The sequence below is a fragment of the Leguminivora glycinivorella genome, chromosome 14, assembly GCF_023078275.1.
Source record: "Leguminivora glycinivorella isolate SPB_JAAS2020 chromosome 14, LegGlyc_1.1, whole genome shotgun sequence".
In the NCBI taxonomy this organism is placed as follows: Eukaryota; Metazoa; Arthropoda; class Insecta; order Lepidoptera; family Tortricidae; genus Leguminivora; species Leguminivora glycinivorella.
The window spans coordinates 677,033-695,270 of record NC_062984.1 but is presented as its reverse complement, the minus strand read 5'-3'; the positions used below and the strand labels follow the sequence as shown (position 1 = coordinate 695,270).

Here is an 18,238-nt window from a genome sequence, read left to right as displayed (position 1 = left end):
AGGGTAGTTAACTATAATAATAAAGAAATCGCAGTAAGGAACTTTATGTAGATTTCATTACTTTTTAGAGATAAACAGAATTATTTACAGAATGTTTTTGGTTGGATATACATAGGCATAGGTATATAACACTAACAAGGTATCTATTGTCTTAGTCCGTTTTCACATTATCCGATCCGATATCGGATGTCGGAAGGATTTAAATGGAAAAAATCCAAGATAGCGCCTGTAATGTATGGGGTATCAGTCCTACATCCGATATCGGATCGGATAATGTGAAAACGCATTTAGTCTCATTAATTATTACTTATGTCAGAGTTTCACTAATTATTTCCTTTTATTCATTTATTATCTCAGTTTAGGTTTATGCGAGTACCAAACGAGTAGTATACGAGTAGAAAATATATTACCAAAACAATACAAACTATCATTAATTTATTATAAAAACGTAATCCAAAGTGCCACACCTGGCGGCCTAACTATCCGCGTTGTGTCCAAGACGAAGCTAGCAAGTCTCTCTACATGTTAGCTGAAATACTGTCAAACCATTCACTGTGATTACTCAGATTATTATAAGCAAAATGATCTTCGAATGAACTTTCTGGACAATTGAGATGCATGGGCGCAGTCGAAACCAGCTCGCCCCTTCAGCCGTGTCCCGTTGAAAATCGGAAAGATTCTTTTCCTTAGCACATTTAATGTTTACAAATTGGATTCGCCTTCTGTCACCTAAACTGGTAATTTTATGTGAGGTCATTGGTCATACAATTATTAATTTATACAGTTATTAATTCTGTATCTCTACTCGCATTGCTGCTGCGATTCTAAAATATTTAATATCCATATATTATGAATATTCAATAAATCATACAATGACATTTGTGATGTGACATGGATGTCAGATGTCACATCTGTTGGCACAATGATTGCGTTTTGTTGAACGTATTTGAGCTCAACATATAGGTTTATTATCACTAAGTATATTATATTAATGAACAACGAAACGGATGTGACATTTTCCTAGTCCACCAACGTCATCTAGTCATTTTATTTGGCAATAATTAGACAACATGCGAACAAACTTAGCCAGCGAAGCGATCACAACTACGTCGAGGCCGACCAAAAAATATAATTTGTAAAAATTGTGTTTTGAGCCAATATTTTGTGATATTAAAATAAAGTTTTTTGATAATTATTCATAGTATAATATAAAAACAAGTAAAAATATGTGTGAAAATATGTTTTTTTCCACTCCCGGGTTACGAAACAACGCCATCTAGTTTTAAAGCAAAACCTAAGCTTTTTTCAGGGGTACGCTTTTTTGTATGGGCTATATCAGTCTAGTATTAAATGGTCCTTGCTTCATACTAAGAATCCTACCTCGATCTTTTAGCGCCACCATAACGACACTGATGATGACTACATTTTTTTTTCAATAATGTGTGCAAAAGAAATATCGTCACTACTTTAAAAAAACTTGTATCTTCGTCTGTCAATGAAAAGAAAATTGTAGTAAGTATGTATGGAATGCATATAAACTGCGTTTTAACTTTGAGAAGCAGCGTGAGATACGAGATTTTTTCAAAGTAGTGACGATATGTCATTTGTTCCTATAAAACATAGAAAACACGCAAAAATATTTGGGGAAAATATTATTTTGGCCACTTCCAGGCTGCGAACAGCGCCATCTAGTTTTAAGCCTAAAAGGCCCATACATTTCAGGGGTACGCTTTTTTGTATGGGCTTTCTCAGTCCCGTATTAAATCGATCTTGGTATGGACATGTAATGCGGAGGGATGAAAGCAATGAGTGGTAAATATGAAGGTGGATACTGTAACGTTATACGTTACATGAAACTATTATCACTCAAATAAATAAAATCATAAATAAATGTACCTCTTAAAACTATATATTTTACAAGCTAATACTTATAACTATTTACAATATACATCTATTTTAAACAAAGTGCAACAGTGTTCGTCGGCGCCGTTTTAGCGCTCCCAGAATAATATCGCGTGCAACATTTTAGCGCCCCGGCAACTAGTCCTTTTGTTTGTCACATCTGGTGACACCTACATATATCACAGCGGCGCTTAGCCGCGCGACCATTTCCGATCTTCATTCGATACAGAACGCACGGCACATTAATATCGGTCTTTATACATGTATCGTTTCGACATGTAACCAATTAAATATTTTGTCGTCTCTAAACGTTCGTCGAAGTGCTCAACGTTAATATTTTTATAGTAACGCGAGTGTAATAAACCCCAAATTGGGTAAGTGGTACATTTAATAACTCAGATGTAGTTAATTTTGCTTATTAGATTAAAAGACTTTGTGTTGTAATTTTAGTATTTTTAGTGCTTAAAATATCTTCCTCAAACATCAACCTATTAAATACTAAATACTGTAAACTATTTTGCACAATCATTTCGTTGTAACGGTATTGCATCAGAATTTATTTCCACCCTCATTTTAAAAATGTAAACTGCTGCATCATCCTTCCAAAATGTAATCTCCGATTCTGATTGTGAACATCCACGACATCACTGCTACATATTAGGTGCTTTCTCTTCCTTCCGCTTGCCGAGGATGTTCACAAATCATGCAGCCGGACTGTTTTCTCATGGTTTTGGATGACGCGTTCCAGGGTCCAAGGTTCGGGCTGACATTTGGTGTGTAGACCACACCTCAGCCACATCACCACCATCGCTACTCTCGCCAGGCAGAGCAGACCACCCTTGCCGAGCCCTCGGACAGCCCCTGAGTACCTACGGTCGGCTGCATTTCCAGAGGAGCGTCCCCCCACCGACGGCACAAACCAGGCGAGAGTACCTAACCGCAGTGTAGACAGGATTTTGTGTGAATTTATTAAAACTAGAACCTACGACCTAAATTAGCTCAAAATTTAATAATTAAATTTCTCGTTTCCGAACTTCGTCTCCGTTTCCGTCATTTAAATAAATTAATATTTTTTGCACGAATTTGGATTACTCATTTCTCTCTTTTAGCTAGTAATTCAGACCCTAATCGTGACAATACAAGGGTAGTGAAAAGCCTAAGAAACTTGGCAAAGGTAACGAATAAATACTAGGAAAATTAAGATACAATGAAACTAAATAAAAACCGTGTAACTGTATGACCCCACCTAGGTCTAGTTACCCTATAGTTTAGAAAATCAAATGGCAGTCGCTTTCGTAATAATCTAACAAAAAAATTAAAATGATATGATTAATAATCTTACTGTGACATATAATAATCGTTTAATTGAGGAAACCGATTGTGCAAAATTTTTAGGATTAAATCTAGACAATAAGTTGACATGGGAAACCCAAATTGACATTATTTGTAAGAAGTTAAATAGTTTTTCGTATGCATTGTATAATTTGAATAAAATCGTAAATCGCACTCAAGTACTTACTGCTTATCACGCATATGTAACATCTACACTGCGCTATGGTATCATGTTCTGGGGTAACTCAACTGATAGGGAATTGGTATTTAAGGCTCAGAAAAAATGTTTGCGCTCTGCATGTGGGCTAAAGATACTTGACTCATGTAAACAATATTTTGTCAATTTGAAAATATTAACTGTACCGTGTTTATATATTTTTGAAATAGTAATGTATGTAAAATTAAATATAAATCAATTCCCTGCTTACAATAGTGCGCGGCAGCGACATAAAATTGCATATCAGCAATCCAAAACAGCCTTGCGTGCAAAGAGTGTTTACGGGATGGCGCCTAAAATTTACAATAAGTTACCTAACTCAATAAGGGAATAAGTAAGTAAGTAAGTAAGTAAATATTCTTTATTGCACCATTTTACATGTTATAAGTATACAGAATGTTTAGTGAGAGTATAACTAGGTAACAACAGGCAGGTAGGGAATCTGAAATGCCGCTATTTAGGAAATATTTATTGGAATTTTTGGTGCAAAATGCTTTTTACTCTATAAAAGAATATTTAAACTATATGCCGCACATGTATTAATTAAGTATAAGTAATTGTAGGATGTTTATTAAACTTCTGTGATTCGCCCTTCGTGATTACACTATACTTTACATGTAGTAGCACGCGAATGTGCTGCCATCGTACACAATTTTAGAGTAACATTTTTAACAAAAAAATATCTCGCCTAAATTGGGGGTATTTCATACACGTTTTGTGTGGCGGCCATCGTGCACGTACTTTTCCTTTGTTAGTGAAATAATTGTGTTTTTACTAAGTTTAGTGTAGTGTTTTGTGTTTGCGGATAAAATGGGAAAACGCAAACATCGTGAGGAAGATGAGGAAGATTACTTGGAAAGAAAAATCCGAAGTCTCGAGAGGAAAAGATTGAAGATTCGTCGCAGGTGCCGTCATCGTAGTTATAGCCCTAGTACGTCCTCAATACAGATAATGAATATGAGTATGCGGACCAAGATATCGGTGAGCCCGATCCCTTGCTAGAGGATTCGCAATATGAAGGTAAGATTTTCAGTTATCTTCGTCTAATCATTTGATAGAATGTGTCCTATGTACATGCCAGCTTTGTTTTATTAAATAGATACATTGTGCAATGAGTATAGTCTGTAAGGCTATTACCGACCCTAATTTATACCTTCAGTTCAATCCGAGAGGTTGATCGCTGTGTAAAAGGGAAGCACATATATTCCTAGAGCATCAGTCCGTGAGGCTATGCCGGAATACTATAGGTAAAATACCTGGTTGCGGCAAATTGTCAATGCTATCAGTCTAGACTACAGTCCGCGAGACTGTAGCACGACTGCCTATGTCTAAGAACATTAATTACGGCTTATATGTGTACTATACGTAGGTATATAGATATGTAGATACGTATGTAGATACGTACGTAGTTATAGTATAACATCCAACATCGAGGAAGTAGGCGGTAGAAACACTACCTATTACCCTACCAAATGGGCAATTCACAAAGATCACCGAGCCGCTTATGATATCTGACCAGTATAAGCGTTGGTCTCTGATTGAAAACATTATGTCTAGAGATAAGGGTCAAAGATAATGGACACTTATTTTTTGTTGCTGAAATTAGAGCAGCATTGTGAAGGGTATTTGACCGTATTGTTACAGAATCCCGATTGACCAACAATACTGTATACGACTTAACCGATGATGAGGTCGGTGCTTCAACGTCGGGTGCGCTGCCTGCTGCTGGCGGGCTGCGATCGGTGGTCATACAGAATAGAAGCGCCGCCGGGCCCCGCGCGGTGGACGCGCCGGCCCCCGCGCCCCCTCCCGCACCCGCCGCCGCCGCCGCGCCGGCGTGCGCGCCCGCGGCCGCGACCACCACGCCGGCTGCGCCCGCTCCCGCGCCTACATCCGCAGCTACCACCACACAGGTGACCGGTGAACAAATTGGTTTACAAGAATCTACGCCGATTGTGACCGCGCTTGATCCCGGTTTAGAGCGTGCGCAGACAGAGAGCGGTCTGGAGTTCTGCGTTCCGCGTTCAGCGTTCAGCGTTCTTTAGAATGTACCGAGTCTGTAGCAGCAACGCACACAGCGGGCAGTCTGCCCGCGGCGGTCAAAGCGGAACGCCGCGTTCTAGCGTTCTTTTCCCGCCGAGACAGAGAACGCCGGAACGCGGGGATGTCCGAGGTTGCAAACACAGAAAAAATAATGAATTGGTTAGGAAAAAGAAGGATTTCTGAGGTCGAATCTACGGATAGTACACGACGTAATGCTGATTATGTTTATTTTATCCTTAATAAATAATTACAATGTCCTAAAAATACAGCCAGCCTTTATTTTTCTCAATTAATGAAACTATTCATCGACATGCGAATAAAAATATTGAATCGCTGTTTATCTGTAAGCAGAATTTAATAGGTGGAATTTTTGAGCAATAATTCTTCATAGGAAAACGAACTTTCCTGTGACATGTTGCATGTACAAAGACACAAACGAAACTAGAACGCGAGAATTTGAACGCCGCCTGTGTGCGTTGGAGCTCTTGAGCGGTCAACGGTCACCAGAACGCGGAACTCTGACAGAACGCAGACCGCTCTCTGTCTGCGCACGCTCTTATTATGTTTGTTGGGCGATGAGCCCGTAAAAGAAGAAACATTTGGTCCTTGCATTCACGACGATATCTCGACGAGATGGTCCGACATTCTAGTTAATGGTATGAAGGACGATATTAAGAATGATATTTTAAAACGTTACGAAATACCAGAAAATTTAAAATTAGCGCAAGCTCCTATTCTCAATCCCGAGATTAAGGTGGCGTGTAATGATAATGTTTTAAAACGGGATAATATTCTAAGTGACAAACAAAAGTTGCTCTCGACTATTATAACAGGAGTTGCCAATACATTGTCGAATATCTTGACAACAGATTCAACTTTAGACAACAACAAACAGGGGATCATAAAGTCACTGAGCGATACAGGTAGACTATTATGTCACTTACATTTTTCAGAGACTCAGAGCAGGCGTAATTTCTTGGTGCCTAGTTTAAATAAGGAGATCAAGGATAATATTAAGGACTTAAAGCGCGATAGTTTGCTTTTTGGTAAAGAATTACAAGAAAGTCTGAAGTCAATAAAAGCAATGACTAAAACCGGAGCAGAATTGAGACCGACTGTCACAAAGCCTAAATGGACGCCCAAGCACCAACAGGCAGGAGCAGGACCGTCGACATCGAGGGCTTTAAACTGGAGGGGGCAGCCGTCGTCGGCGTCGCGGCCGCCGCCTCGCCAGAGTCGCCAGACGCCAGCGAGGACGAGCTACACGCGTGGCGGGCGCAGACCGCCGCCGCCGTCCCGCCGCGCGAGCGACCGCCGAGCGCCGCCGCCGCGGCCGCACACCCGGACCTCGCGCCGCTAGCATCGGATGCTGATACATAAATATTGCTCCGTACATATTCACGAAGTTAATGCGTCCTGTTGTGCAGTTCTTGCGCAATCAAGGTTTTTTATCAGTCGTTTACTTAGACGACTTGTTACTCTTCGGTGACACGTATTCTAACTGCTTACATAACTTTAATGTAACGAAAGACTTGTTAGAATCATTAGGATTTACAATAAATGTTGATAAATCAATAGGTACACCAAGTCGAACGGCAAATTTTCTTGGGTTTAGTTTCAATTCTGCAAATTTGACAATTAATATTCCATGCGAAAAACGAGAGAGGATTAAAGACGAACTTTTATACTTTAAATCCATTCGAAGATGTAAACTTCGTAATTTCGCACATTTGATAGGATTATTAGTTTCTGTTTGTCCGGCAGTACCATACGGCTGGTTGTATACTAAGAGATTGGAAAGAATCAAATTTCTTTATTTAAGTAAAAATGATGACTATGATCAATACATTAGCATTCCGGGTAGCTTAGATGATGATCTAGATTGGTGGATATATAATATAGAAACATGTAGTAATCCGATCAAGACAGGAAATTATCAATCCATCCATACTAATATTATAAATGCGAAAGTAACTCTGTCTGTCTGTCTGTCTGTCTGTCTGTCTGTCTGTCTGTCTGTCTGTCTGTCTGTTACGCTTTCCCGCTTAAACCACGCAACCGATTTTGATGAAATTTGGAACAGACAATCTTTAGACCCTGAGACAGAACATAGGCTACTTTTTATTTCGAAAAAAAGGGATGAAGGGGTTGAAAAAGAGGTTGAAAGTTTGTATGGGATTTCTTAATTTTAAATGATAAAACCATGAAACTTTATATTTTAGCACTTGATAAGAAATCATTAAACATATATTTAAAGTCACATACAGGTCGAACGCGATTAATTAACATTATTTTTACCTTTAAAATAAACATGGTGGGAAATAAACATTAACTAAAAGCGGGTAGATTATATTTATTTGTCTACCCCGAACATTTATATAAATTAATATCGGGTAGTTTTGTGTTGTTTACATCTCCGGTGACATTTTGCTGGGACGTCAGTCTTCCGCGCGACCACGGCCAGTGCAACCTGGCCGAAACGTTGGGAAAAAAGGTAAAAATAATGTTAATTAATCGTGTTCGACCTGTATGTGACTTTAAATATGTGTACAAAGCGCGAGAACTTAAAGTGTTATATCATTAAACATCTTGATAAGGGATAGGGATAGGGATAGCGATAGGGATAGCGATAGGGATAGCGATAGGGATAGCGATAGCGATAGCGATAGCGATAGCGTTAGCGATAGCGTTAGCGATAGCGATAGCGATAGCGATAGCGATAGCGATACGGATACGGATAATATGGGTATCGTTAGAGGGATACGGATAATCGGTCGGCGGTCTCTTACAATCAATGTGCTCTAAGACGATCGTTGTTTGCTTGCTTGAAGATTACGTTTGCGATAAGTATAAGCAAAATGTAAAAAATTGTAAGGGATAATAGAAAAAAGTACTTTTTACCCACCGATCATAGTGTCTAAATACGGGCTATGTGGGATGTTTATAAAGGTTTCCCCAGCGTATATATAGAATTACCTACGCTGTGGTGTAATATTTCTACAATCATTGCAAGCAAAAGTATTATGTGCAATCGAAATAATCGCAGATAAATATACCTACAGAGAAACCTACGGTCCCTACGGATCCAAATGAAAATCTTAATGAATACTTTTATTACGCGGGCGAAGCCGCGGGTAAAAGCTAGTTAGAGATATTTTCTGATGCGTCGCTAACAGGCTGGGGAGCAAGTTGCTCAGATATGACAGCCAGTGGTCAGTGGGCCAGTCATGAGCTTGGGCAACACATTAATTGTCTAGAGTTAACTGCCGCGTTTTTTGGTTTAAAAATATTTGCTAAAGATTACAAAAATTGTGAGATTTTGCTAAGGATAGACAATACCACTGCGATTTCATATATCAATCACATGGGTGGTGTTCGATTCCCACATCTGAGTGAATTAAGCCGACAGATATGGCAATGGTGCGAGGAACGCGATATACATATATTTGCTTCGTACGTTCGTTCAGAAAACAACGATATAGCAGATGCAGAATCACGCCGGAAACATGCAGACATTGAGTGGGAGCTAGCCGACAGTGCCTTTCGGAAAATTTGTAATTTTTTAAACAAAAGTCCAGAGATTGACCTCTTTGCGAGTCGAATAAACAAAAAATGTACTAGATTTGTTTCGTGGCATCGTGATCCTGACGCGTACAATATCGACGCGTTTACCATATCTTGGTCGTCGTATTTCTTTTACGCCTTTCCACCATTTTGTCTAATACTTAGGATGTTGCAAAAGATAATAACAGATAAAGCGGAGGGCATTGTTGTTGTGCCACTATGGCCTACACAACCCTGGTTTCCTCTTTTTGAGAGATTATTGATTTCTGAACGAATAGAACTCCCACCTAAACCAAATTTATTGTCCTCCCCTTACAGTGTCGAACACAAGCTGCACAGGAGCCTTACCCTGGTTGCCGGAGTGTTGTCCGGGCGGCGTTCATGAGGCAAGGCACTCCTGCAGAAGCGGCAGACATCATGCTAGCGTCACTTACAGAAACCACACTTAAGCAATATAATTGTTATTTAAAGAAATGGTATATATTTTGTAAGGAAAAATGTTATGATATTTTTGATGTCGGCGTAGCAGAAGTATTAGATTATTTCACATTACTTTTTAATCAAGGTTGTCAATTTGGATCAATTAATACTGCGAAAGCAGTTTTGTCATTAATATTGAATAATAATGTTATAAATAATCCAACTGTGAAACGTTTTATGACGGGAGTATACAAACTGCGGTCTCCAAATCCACGATATGATTTTACTTGGGACCCTTCAATCGTTCTTAATCATTTAAGTTGTTGGTATCCAAATGAAAGCCTTTCTTACGAGCATCTTTCTAGGAAGTTAATAACTATTTTGGCATTAGTTACGGCACACCGTGTGCAAACCTTATCGTTAATCAAGCTAAGTAATATTCATAAATGTAATAAGAAATATATTATCAACATTACAGATAAGATTAAGACATCCGCAGTTAATCGCATTCAGCCAAAACTGATTCTGCCTTATTTCGATGAAAATCAGTCAATTTGTCCTGCAAGGACTTTAGAACGTTATTTGGTTGTCTCATCTACCAATCGCCCAAGCGATTGTGATTTTCTTTTTACAAGTTTTAAAAAACCATTTAGAAAAGTGTGTTCACAGACCTTGAGTCGATGGATCAAAACCACTTTGCTCGAGAGTGGTATTGATACATCGATCTTCAAATCGCATAGTACGAGACACGCAAGTACGTCAGCAGCCAACCGGCTCGGGGTTAATATAGAACTGATTAAGAAGACCGCCGGTTGGTCAGATAATTCCTTGACGTTCGCTAGGTTCTATAATAGAGATGTTCTGGCGGACTCGTCCGAAGTATTTGCTCGTACAATATTACATGGTAATAATAATTGACACTTAGTGTCTGTTGATTACAGTTAAACTGACGTAAACGTTTGTTTTATTTATATTTTTCAAACATACATGTTTCATTTAATCTGCTATTTCGTGTAACTCTAAACATCTACATGTAAAGTATAGTGTAATCACGAAGGGCGAATCACAGAAGTTTAATAGATAATCAAACGAACTTACCTGTAAGTGATGTTCGATGACTATTAAACGATGTGATTCGCCCGAGTGATTACAACCCTCCCTGACCCGAACTGGTCAAGCTCCAGATTCTACCCAATTGGTCACGAAATAGCACACGTATTTGATGGCCTTTTTTATAAGAAACGTGTATGAAATACCCCCAATTTAGGCGAGATATTTTTTTGTTAAAAATGTTACTCTAAAATTGTGTACGATGGCAGCACATTCGCGTGCTACTACATGTAAAGTATAGTGTAATCACTCGGGCGAATCACATCGTTTAATAGTCATCGAACATCACTTACAGGTAAGTTCGTTTGATTATCTATTATGCATGCTGCATGATAGTCATAAATTCTAGTCATAGTTATAAGGAACGCTGTATGAAACTAGTTTTCTATAAGATTTTGCATGCCCTCTAGCTGGCTGAATACACTGCACTTTACATTTGTTTGATACCATCTACTTGACTGTATTCTTGCAAATAAACGATTTGATTTGATTTGATTTGATTAAAATTTTGAAAAAAATCCCGACATAGTGGATCGATTTTCATGAAACATGGCTAAGAGACTTACTTATCTTTCAAACAAAAATAAACTAAATCTTAATCCGTTCATCCGTTTGGGAGCTACGATGTACCAGACAGACACATACACAGACAGACAGACACGTCAAACTTATAACACCCCATCGTTTTTGCGTCGGGGCTTAAAAACTAGTGTCTACACCAAATCTTAATATTAGTTGTCAAAGCGGACCCCAGGCACAGTATAATTAAGAGTACTATCGTACAGTATGGCCACTCCCGCTTCCCGCTGAAAGTGCCGTCCACCCCCCCTCGGTTACCTCACAGTTACCGCCAGTCAAAAACACGAACAGTCGACCTGTCATATTTCACTCATACAAGCATACTCGTAGTACGCGTTCACTACACGAGCTAAGACTGTGTGCTAATAATGAGCCTCTTTCAATATATTTGATCGCCAGTGTCCGAGGTGTGCCCCAGGCTACTATGAATCGAGCAAAATCCCGAGATAACGCAAGGAGTGTGAAGAACATGTGCATGTAGTATAATTTACTCCACGTATAGCCGTCGCTACGTTCCGTGATTCACGGTAATCCCGTAACTAATAAGCGCAGGGCGTCATTAGCTACAGGTTATGGGCCCGTCCATCCGTTTCCTTATTAGCTAACTCGGTAGTTAATTAACACGCGTACTGTGTACTTACCATTAGTTAGAATAAAATAGAATATATTTATTTTTGGAAACAGACAAGATTTTCATATTCTAACAGAAACATATTTAATATAAATAATAAATAAATATTATAGGACGTTCTTACACAGATTGACCGAGTCCCACGCACGGTAAGCTCAAGAAGGCTTGCGTTGTGGGTACTCAGACAACGATATATATAATATACAAATACTTATAAACATAGAAAACATCCATGAGTCAGGAATAAATATCTGTGCTCATCACACAAATAAATGCCCTTACCGGGATTCGAACCCGGGACCGCGGCTAGCAGGCAGGGTCACTACACGATAGGCCAGACCGGTCGTGAAACATTATCATCGTCCTTGCGTTATGGGAGCCTGGGGCCCGCTTTGATAACTAATCCCAAGATTTGGCGAAGGCACTAGTTTTTACGGAAGCGACTGCTTCCAACCCGAAGGGTAAACTCGACCTTATTGGAGTTAGCCCGGTTTTCCTCACGATTTTTTCCTTCACCGAAAAGCGACTGGCAAATATCAAACGACATTTCGCACATAAATTCCGAAAAACTCATTGGTGCGAGCCGGGGTTCGAACCCACGACTTCCGGAACGAAAGTCGCACGTACTTATCAGCTTTCCGTGCTACATTCTAACAGAAACATAGAAGGAATTAAGTGCCACGAAATGGTCTCAACTTAGGATGTTGCTGGTGACTTCCAGCGCTGATGAAACCATCAAATAAGATTTGAAAGAATCACGGCGGACAAAAAGAAAATACAATAATGATCTTGAAAAAATACATGGTAAGAGCGTGCGACTTACGATCCGGAGGTCGCGGGTTCGAAGCCCAGCTCGTACCAATGAGTTTTTTGAAACTTATGTGCGAAATGTCATTTGATATTTGCCAGTCGCTTTTCGATAAAGGAAAACATCGTGAGGAAACCGGCCTCATTCCTATAAGGCCTAGTTACCCTTCGGTTTGGAAGGTCATATGGCAGTCGTTTTCGTAAAACTAGTAGCCAAATCTTGGGATTAGATGTCAAAGCGGACCCCAGGCTCCCATGAGCCGTGACAAATTCCGGGATAACGCAAGGAGGATAATGATGAGTGAAAAAATACATAGTAAAGCGACACGACCTTTTAAATTAACACACAACACATAATTATAATTATAAACACAATACAAGATATTTAATAATCTTTCAACTGATTTAACTTAGTCAGACACACAACACATAATTATAATTATAAACACAATACAAGATATTTAATAATCTTTCAAATATTCATTAATTTAGATAAAATCAAATACCTTATGCCTGTTTAATAATAAAATTCCAATAATTTCATCTTACAGCTATTTTAATATGAATTTAATAATTAATAACATCTAGAATTCTGCCATTTTATACTCGCTTTTTACATGACTTTGTCTGCGTGGATTTGGGAAGCGCCTGATAAAATATAATGGCAACAACTCAATTTGAGCAAAATGTTTACGTAATTATTAACAGGCGATGCCAAAATGGACGGTCTGGCCTAGTCGGTAGTGATCCTGCCTGCTAAGACGATGGTCCTCCTGGGTTCTAATCCCGGTAAGGGCATTTATTTGTGTGTTGAACTGATAAAAACCGGCCAAGTGCGAGTCGGACTCGCCCACCGAGGGTTCCGTAATTTATTTATTTATTTATTTATTTAAACCTTTGGGAAACAAACAGGCAAAACAATACATCTAGTAAAATCAGATTACACATTCACAAGCCACACAGTTTCCACTAATGAATAATAACAGTTATGTTGCTCAGAAGTTGACATTGTAACAATTTAAATTTAGCACATGCAAAACTCAAGTACAAGCTACAACAAAATTATAGAAAATTATATTGTTAACTTTAGGAAATAAGTACTTACTAAAGACATAATTTTAATTTTTAACTTTACGTTTTATTGCAGAAACAAACTGTGGTAACGATAAATGGAAAATATCAATATCAGAAAATTTCTCATTATAAGTACTGCAAGCTCTAGCTAAGAATCTATTTCTTGCATATGTAGTACGCCCAAAATTAATAGAAAAGAGGTTAGTGGAGCGTGTTCGCCTATCGGGACATCGAATAGAAATTTTAGATAAAAGATCGGGTGAATCAATAAGGCCATGTAGAACTTTGTATAAGAACATCTGATCACGAATTTCACGACGTGTTTGTAGGGACTCTAAATCATCAGTGCGAAAAGATTTAAATTTATATTTCATTCTCCTGATAAATTTATTTTGAATTTTTTCAATTGTATTAATGTGAACATTGAAGTGAGGATTCCAGACTGTAGTGGCGTATTCTAAGTTCGACCTAACAAATGCGTTATATAATAGTTGTAAAGTTTTAGGGTCCGTAAAATCTTTGCTTTGCCGGAAAATAAATCCCATCATTCTATAAGCTTTCGCTGAAATGTTGTCAATATGAGAAATAAACTGTAGTTCGTTATCGAGAAGTAACCCCAGATCTTTTACTTGGGATACAACCCTTAAATTTTTTTTGTTTAAAGAATAATCATAACTTATCTTATTGCGTTTTCTCGAAAATGAAATAGCACAGCACTTATCTAGATTTAAATACAATTCATTCATATTACAGTATGCACTCAGTCTGTCCAGATCAGCTTGTAGTTTATTACAGTCATCTCTTGATTTTATAATAGAATAGATTTTAGTATCGTCGGCATATAATAATAAATTAGAAAATTTGAAGCAATCGACAACGTCATTAATATAAATATTAAACAATAGCGGGCCCAAATGGGACCCCTGAGGGACGCCGGAATAAACTGGAACAAAACTAGAAATGTGTCCCTTTATAGCCACTGCTTGGGTTCTGTCGCGTAGGTATGAAGTAAGCCATCTCAACAGATTGCCGTGTATTCCAAAAGTTTGTAATTTTTGAATAAGCATGGAATGCGAGATCTTATCGAATGCTTTGGAATAGTCGGTATAAATAACATCTATTTGATAACCCTTATCCATAGCATTAGTCGCAAAATCGACCAACTGACATAAATTGGATTCAGTAGAACGTCTATTGATAAAACCATGTTGCTGATTTATCAACATTGGTCGGACTGCGTAATAAAGTGAATCGTAAATAATTTTCTCGAAAAGTTTAGGAATAATCGACAACTTAGAGATACCGCGGTAGTTTTTTATATCATGTTTATTCCCACTTTTATAAATTGGGACTACGATCGATCTCTTCCAACAACATGGTAATGTCCCGGTTCTTAAAGACAAATTAAAAAGGAGACATAATGGAAAAGCTAACCTTGTCCGACAGTTCTTTAAAAATAGTGGATGAATGCCATCTGGTCCACATCCTTTTGAGGTCACTAACCTCTTAAGGTAGCTTTCAATTAGAGAAGTGGTGATGGTAACGTTACTTATGAGACAATCCGAAAAGGAAGTACTTGGGACGATCTGAGCAGATTGGAAAAGTGGCTGAGAAGTAACATTTTCCACGAAAACTGATTGAAAGTAAGTATTAAATAAATCAGCGACTTCTTTGCCACTACTCCCAACCCGGTTATCTAAAGAAAGGGTATCAGGAATCCCGTTTACATTCATTTTAGACTTCAGATATGACCAAAACGATTTTGAGTTATAGCGAATGTTATTTTCAGTACGTGAGATAAATAATTTATAGCATGACGTTTCCATAGATTTAATTTTTGTACGTAATTTTGAAAACGCTACATAATCCGCGATTCGTCCATAGATTTTCCATTTTTTATGAGTCTTATTTTTTTTCTTAATCATTTTAATTAAAGGACGGGAGTACCATAAGGGGAATTTATCTTGACTAGACGTTACTATTTTAGTGGGGATCAAATCATCTATAATTCTATTAAGAATGTCATAGAAACTATCGACGGCTTTTTCAATGTTATCACGTGGAAGACAGAGTTCCCAATCCACTTTATCCAATTCGGAGTTAACAATGTCGTAGTCAGCTGCAAAGAAACGCCGTACTATGCGACTCGCAGGTTTTAAGTAGTTATCACTCGACCCTATGCAAGTCTTCACACAGAAGACCGGGTGATGATTGTCTACAGGTACCAGGGCTTCAACGTTTGAAACACTACAGTTAATATTTGATAAAACTAAATCTAATTGTCTGTCATTCTGATTGGGAATATTGTTAAATTGATACCAGTCTGTAAAACACATAAACGCAGACAATTGAGTCGTTAAAATATCATAATTAGGAAACTCTAACTTGAGCTTTCCCTGGCTAGGATTAATTGGTATCCAAGATGCCCCCGGTATGTTAAAATCGCCTAAAACAACGAAATAATCATTAGGAAAGTCACTGTAAATGTTAGATAAGAACTCAAAAAAAGATAATTGGGACTCTATCTGATTCTTACTCTGAGGAAAATAACAATTAAATAATCTCATTCTTTTACTAGTGGGTCCTTGAGAGACAAGCACATCAATCCAGGTTACGTCAGCGTCTGGTAAATCAACAAATGGGCGAATATCGCATAATTCTGCTTTGAATTTACGATGTACGGCTATGAGCGTCCCGCCTCCCCTTGTCATACCTACTCTGTCATAATCACGATCAGTCCGGTATACCGAGTAGCGGGAATCAAAAAGCTCAGAGTTAAATATTCCTGGCAGGAGCCAGGTTTCCGTAATACAAACAAAATCGTAGTCAAACCTTAGAACGTTGCGAAGAAATTCAATTGTTTTTGACCTTAAACCCCGTGCATTTTGGTAATAAATACTAATATTACTTTGCATTATTTTACGATAAAATTAATAAATATATTTCGTATGTATTTGGATCTTAGAACAAAAAGCTCTTTAATCGCAAACAAAGCTGCATTATTATGTATGAAATGTATTAATATGCAAGAAATAGTGTATTGTGATAATAAATAAAGAAATGATATTTCCTGAGCTAATATAAAACCAGACCCATAGCAAAGAAATAATTTGTTTCTGCAGATAATAATATCATATGATTCATATGTATACAACTTAAGTAAAATACAAAAGTGACATTTTTTAACAACCAATTTTAAAGCAGAAGATGCAACGCCTACGAAATTTTGTTATTGCAGGCAGTGTAAGGATTCTTATTTTTTAAAGAGTTCTTTGGCCGGAGTGTGTACCTACAGGTCGTTTCTGAAAGCGAAATTGGTCTCAAACCTTACTACTGTCAACTCTGCAATTCTCTATTATAACATTTATAACCTTGTGTGTTACTGTGTTTGTTGTCCCAAATAAATTAAACAAATTGAAACTGTTTCTTCCATCTCATCTGGATCAGATGTGACAACTGTATCTTAGACAATATCCTCCCCGCCGTTATTATCAGTGTCTTCCTTTATCCTGGGGGTGTCGTTGACTTTCGGTCCGGAGGTAGCGGGTTCAAACCCGGCTCTTACCAATGACTTTTTTCTGAACTTATGTGCGAAATGTCATTTGATATTTGCCAGTCACTGTTCGGTGAAGGAAAACATCGTGAGGAAACCGGACTAATTCCAATAAGTCCTAGTTTCGGGTTGGAAAGTCAGAAGGCAGTCGCTTTCGTAAAACTAGTGCCTACGCCAAATCTTGGGATTAGTTGTCAAAGTGGACCCCAGGTTCCCATGAGCCGTGGCAAATGCCGGGATAACGCAAGGAGGATGATGAATGGGGATGGGCACGGAACGAAAGCAACTTACTGATTCCTGTGCAAACCAAAGTAGGTACCAGCTGCTTCGGAAGAAATACTGAAGTTAATATTTTGCCGGTGCACTACAGATTATAGTAGTGGTAGATGTGGGTGTGAGAAGGCCTTTATGTACAGCTAATTGTATTGTTACCTGTTGTGTGAATGCATTTATACAGCATCGTAATACAATCATGTTCATGAAATACATATTTTACACGTTTATCACATACATTTGTTGTTTAATTTCGTTTTAAAGTCGTATAATTGTTCAACAGTACATGACACAGAAGCATAATGTCTACATATTATGAAAGGTATTTGAATGATCTACAAGATTTTTAAGAAAACATTTGTCTAAGATAAATATTTTTCAAGATATGGAGCAATGTATGAAGCAAAAAGTGGGGGGAAAACTATTTTTAAAAAATTAACAGTTTTTAGGAGCTCATACCTAGATAATGGTTAAGAATAGAAAAAAAGTTTCTAGATCAAAGTTATAGACAATTTTATAAGCTTTCGAAGTGTAGTAAACCAAAATTTCGTATGACGCATAGTTTTTGAAATATGAGCAAAAAACCAAAAAATGGGACCTTTTTCATCACCCCTCTTCGAGCTCACGTCCAAAGTCCGAGGACTTTTAGTATGTATGTCTCCTGACTACCCCTAACAACATCCCGTAGTGAAACTTTCTGCTTTCGGCCATTCCACCTAGACCCCCCTTTTGA

The 18,238-nt window shown here is 38.1% G+C and overlaps 1 protein-coding gene and 1 long non-coding RNA gene across 2 annotated transcripts; both read left to right on the top strand.

The window, feature by feature from the left end:
- The first annotated feature begins 1,862 nt into the window (after nt 1–1,862).
- LOC125233641 lies at nt 1,863–2,984 on the top strand. The gene is made up of 2 exons (XR_007177872.1): nt 1,863–2,276; nt 2,651–2,984. It is a non-coding gene; the product is annotated as an uncharacterized LOC125233641 (long non-coding RNA).
- A 480-nt stretch (nt 2,985–3,464) lies between these two features.
- LOC125233479 (glutaconyl-CoA decarboxylase subunit gamma-like) lies at nt 3,465–5,496 on the top strand. Its single transcript, XM_048139518.1, has 2 exons — nt 3,465–3,474; nt 5,096–5,496. Exons 1-2 carry the CDS (start codon nt 3,465–3,467, stop codon nt 5,494–5,496), a joined length of 411 nt encoding a protein of 136 aa, XP_047995475.1.
- The last annotated feature ends 12,742 nt before the right edge of the window (nt 5,497–18,238 follow it).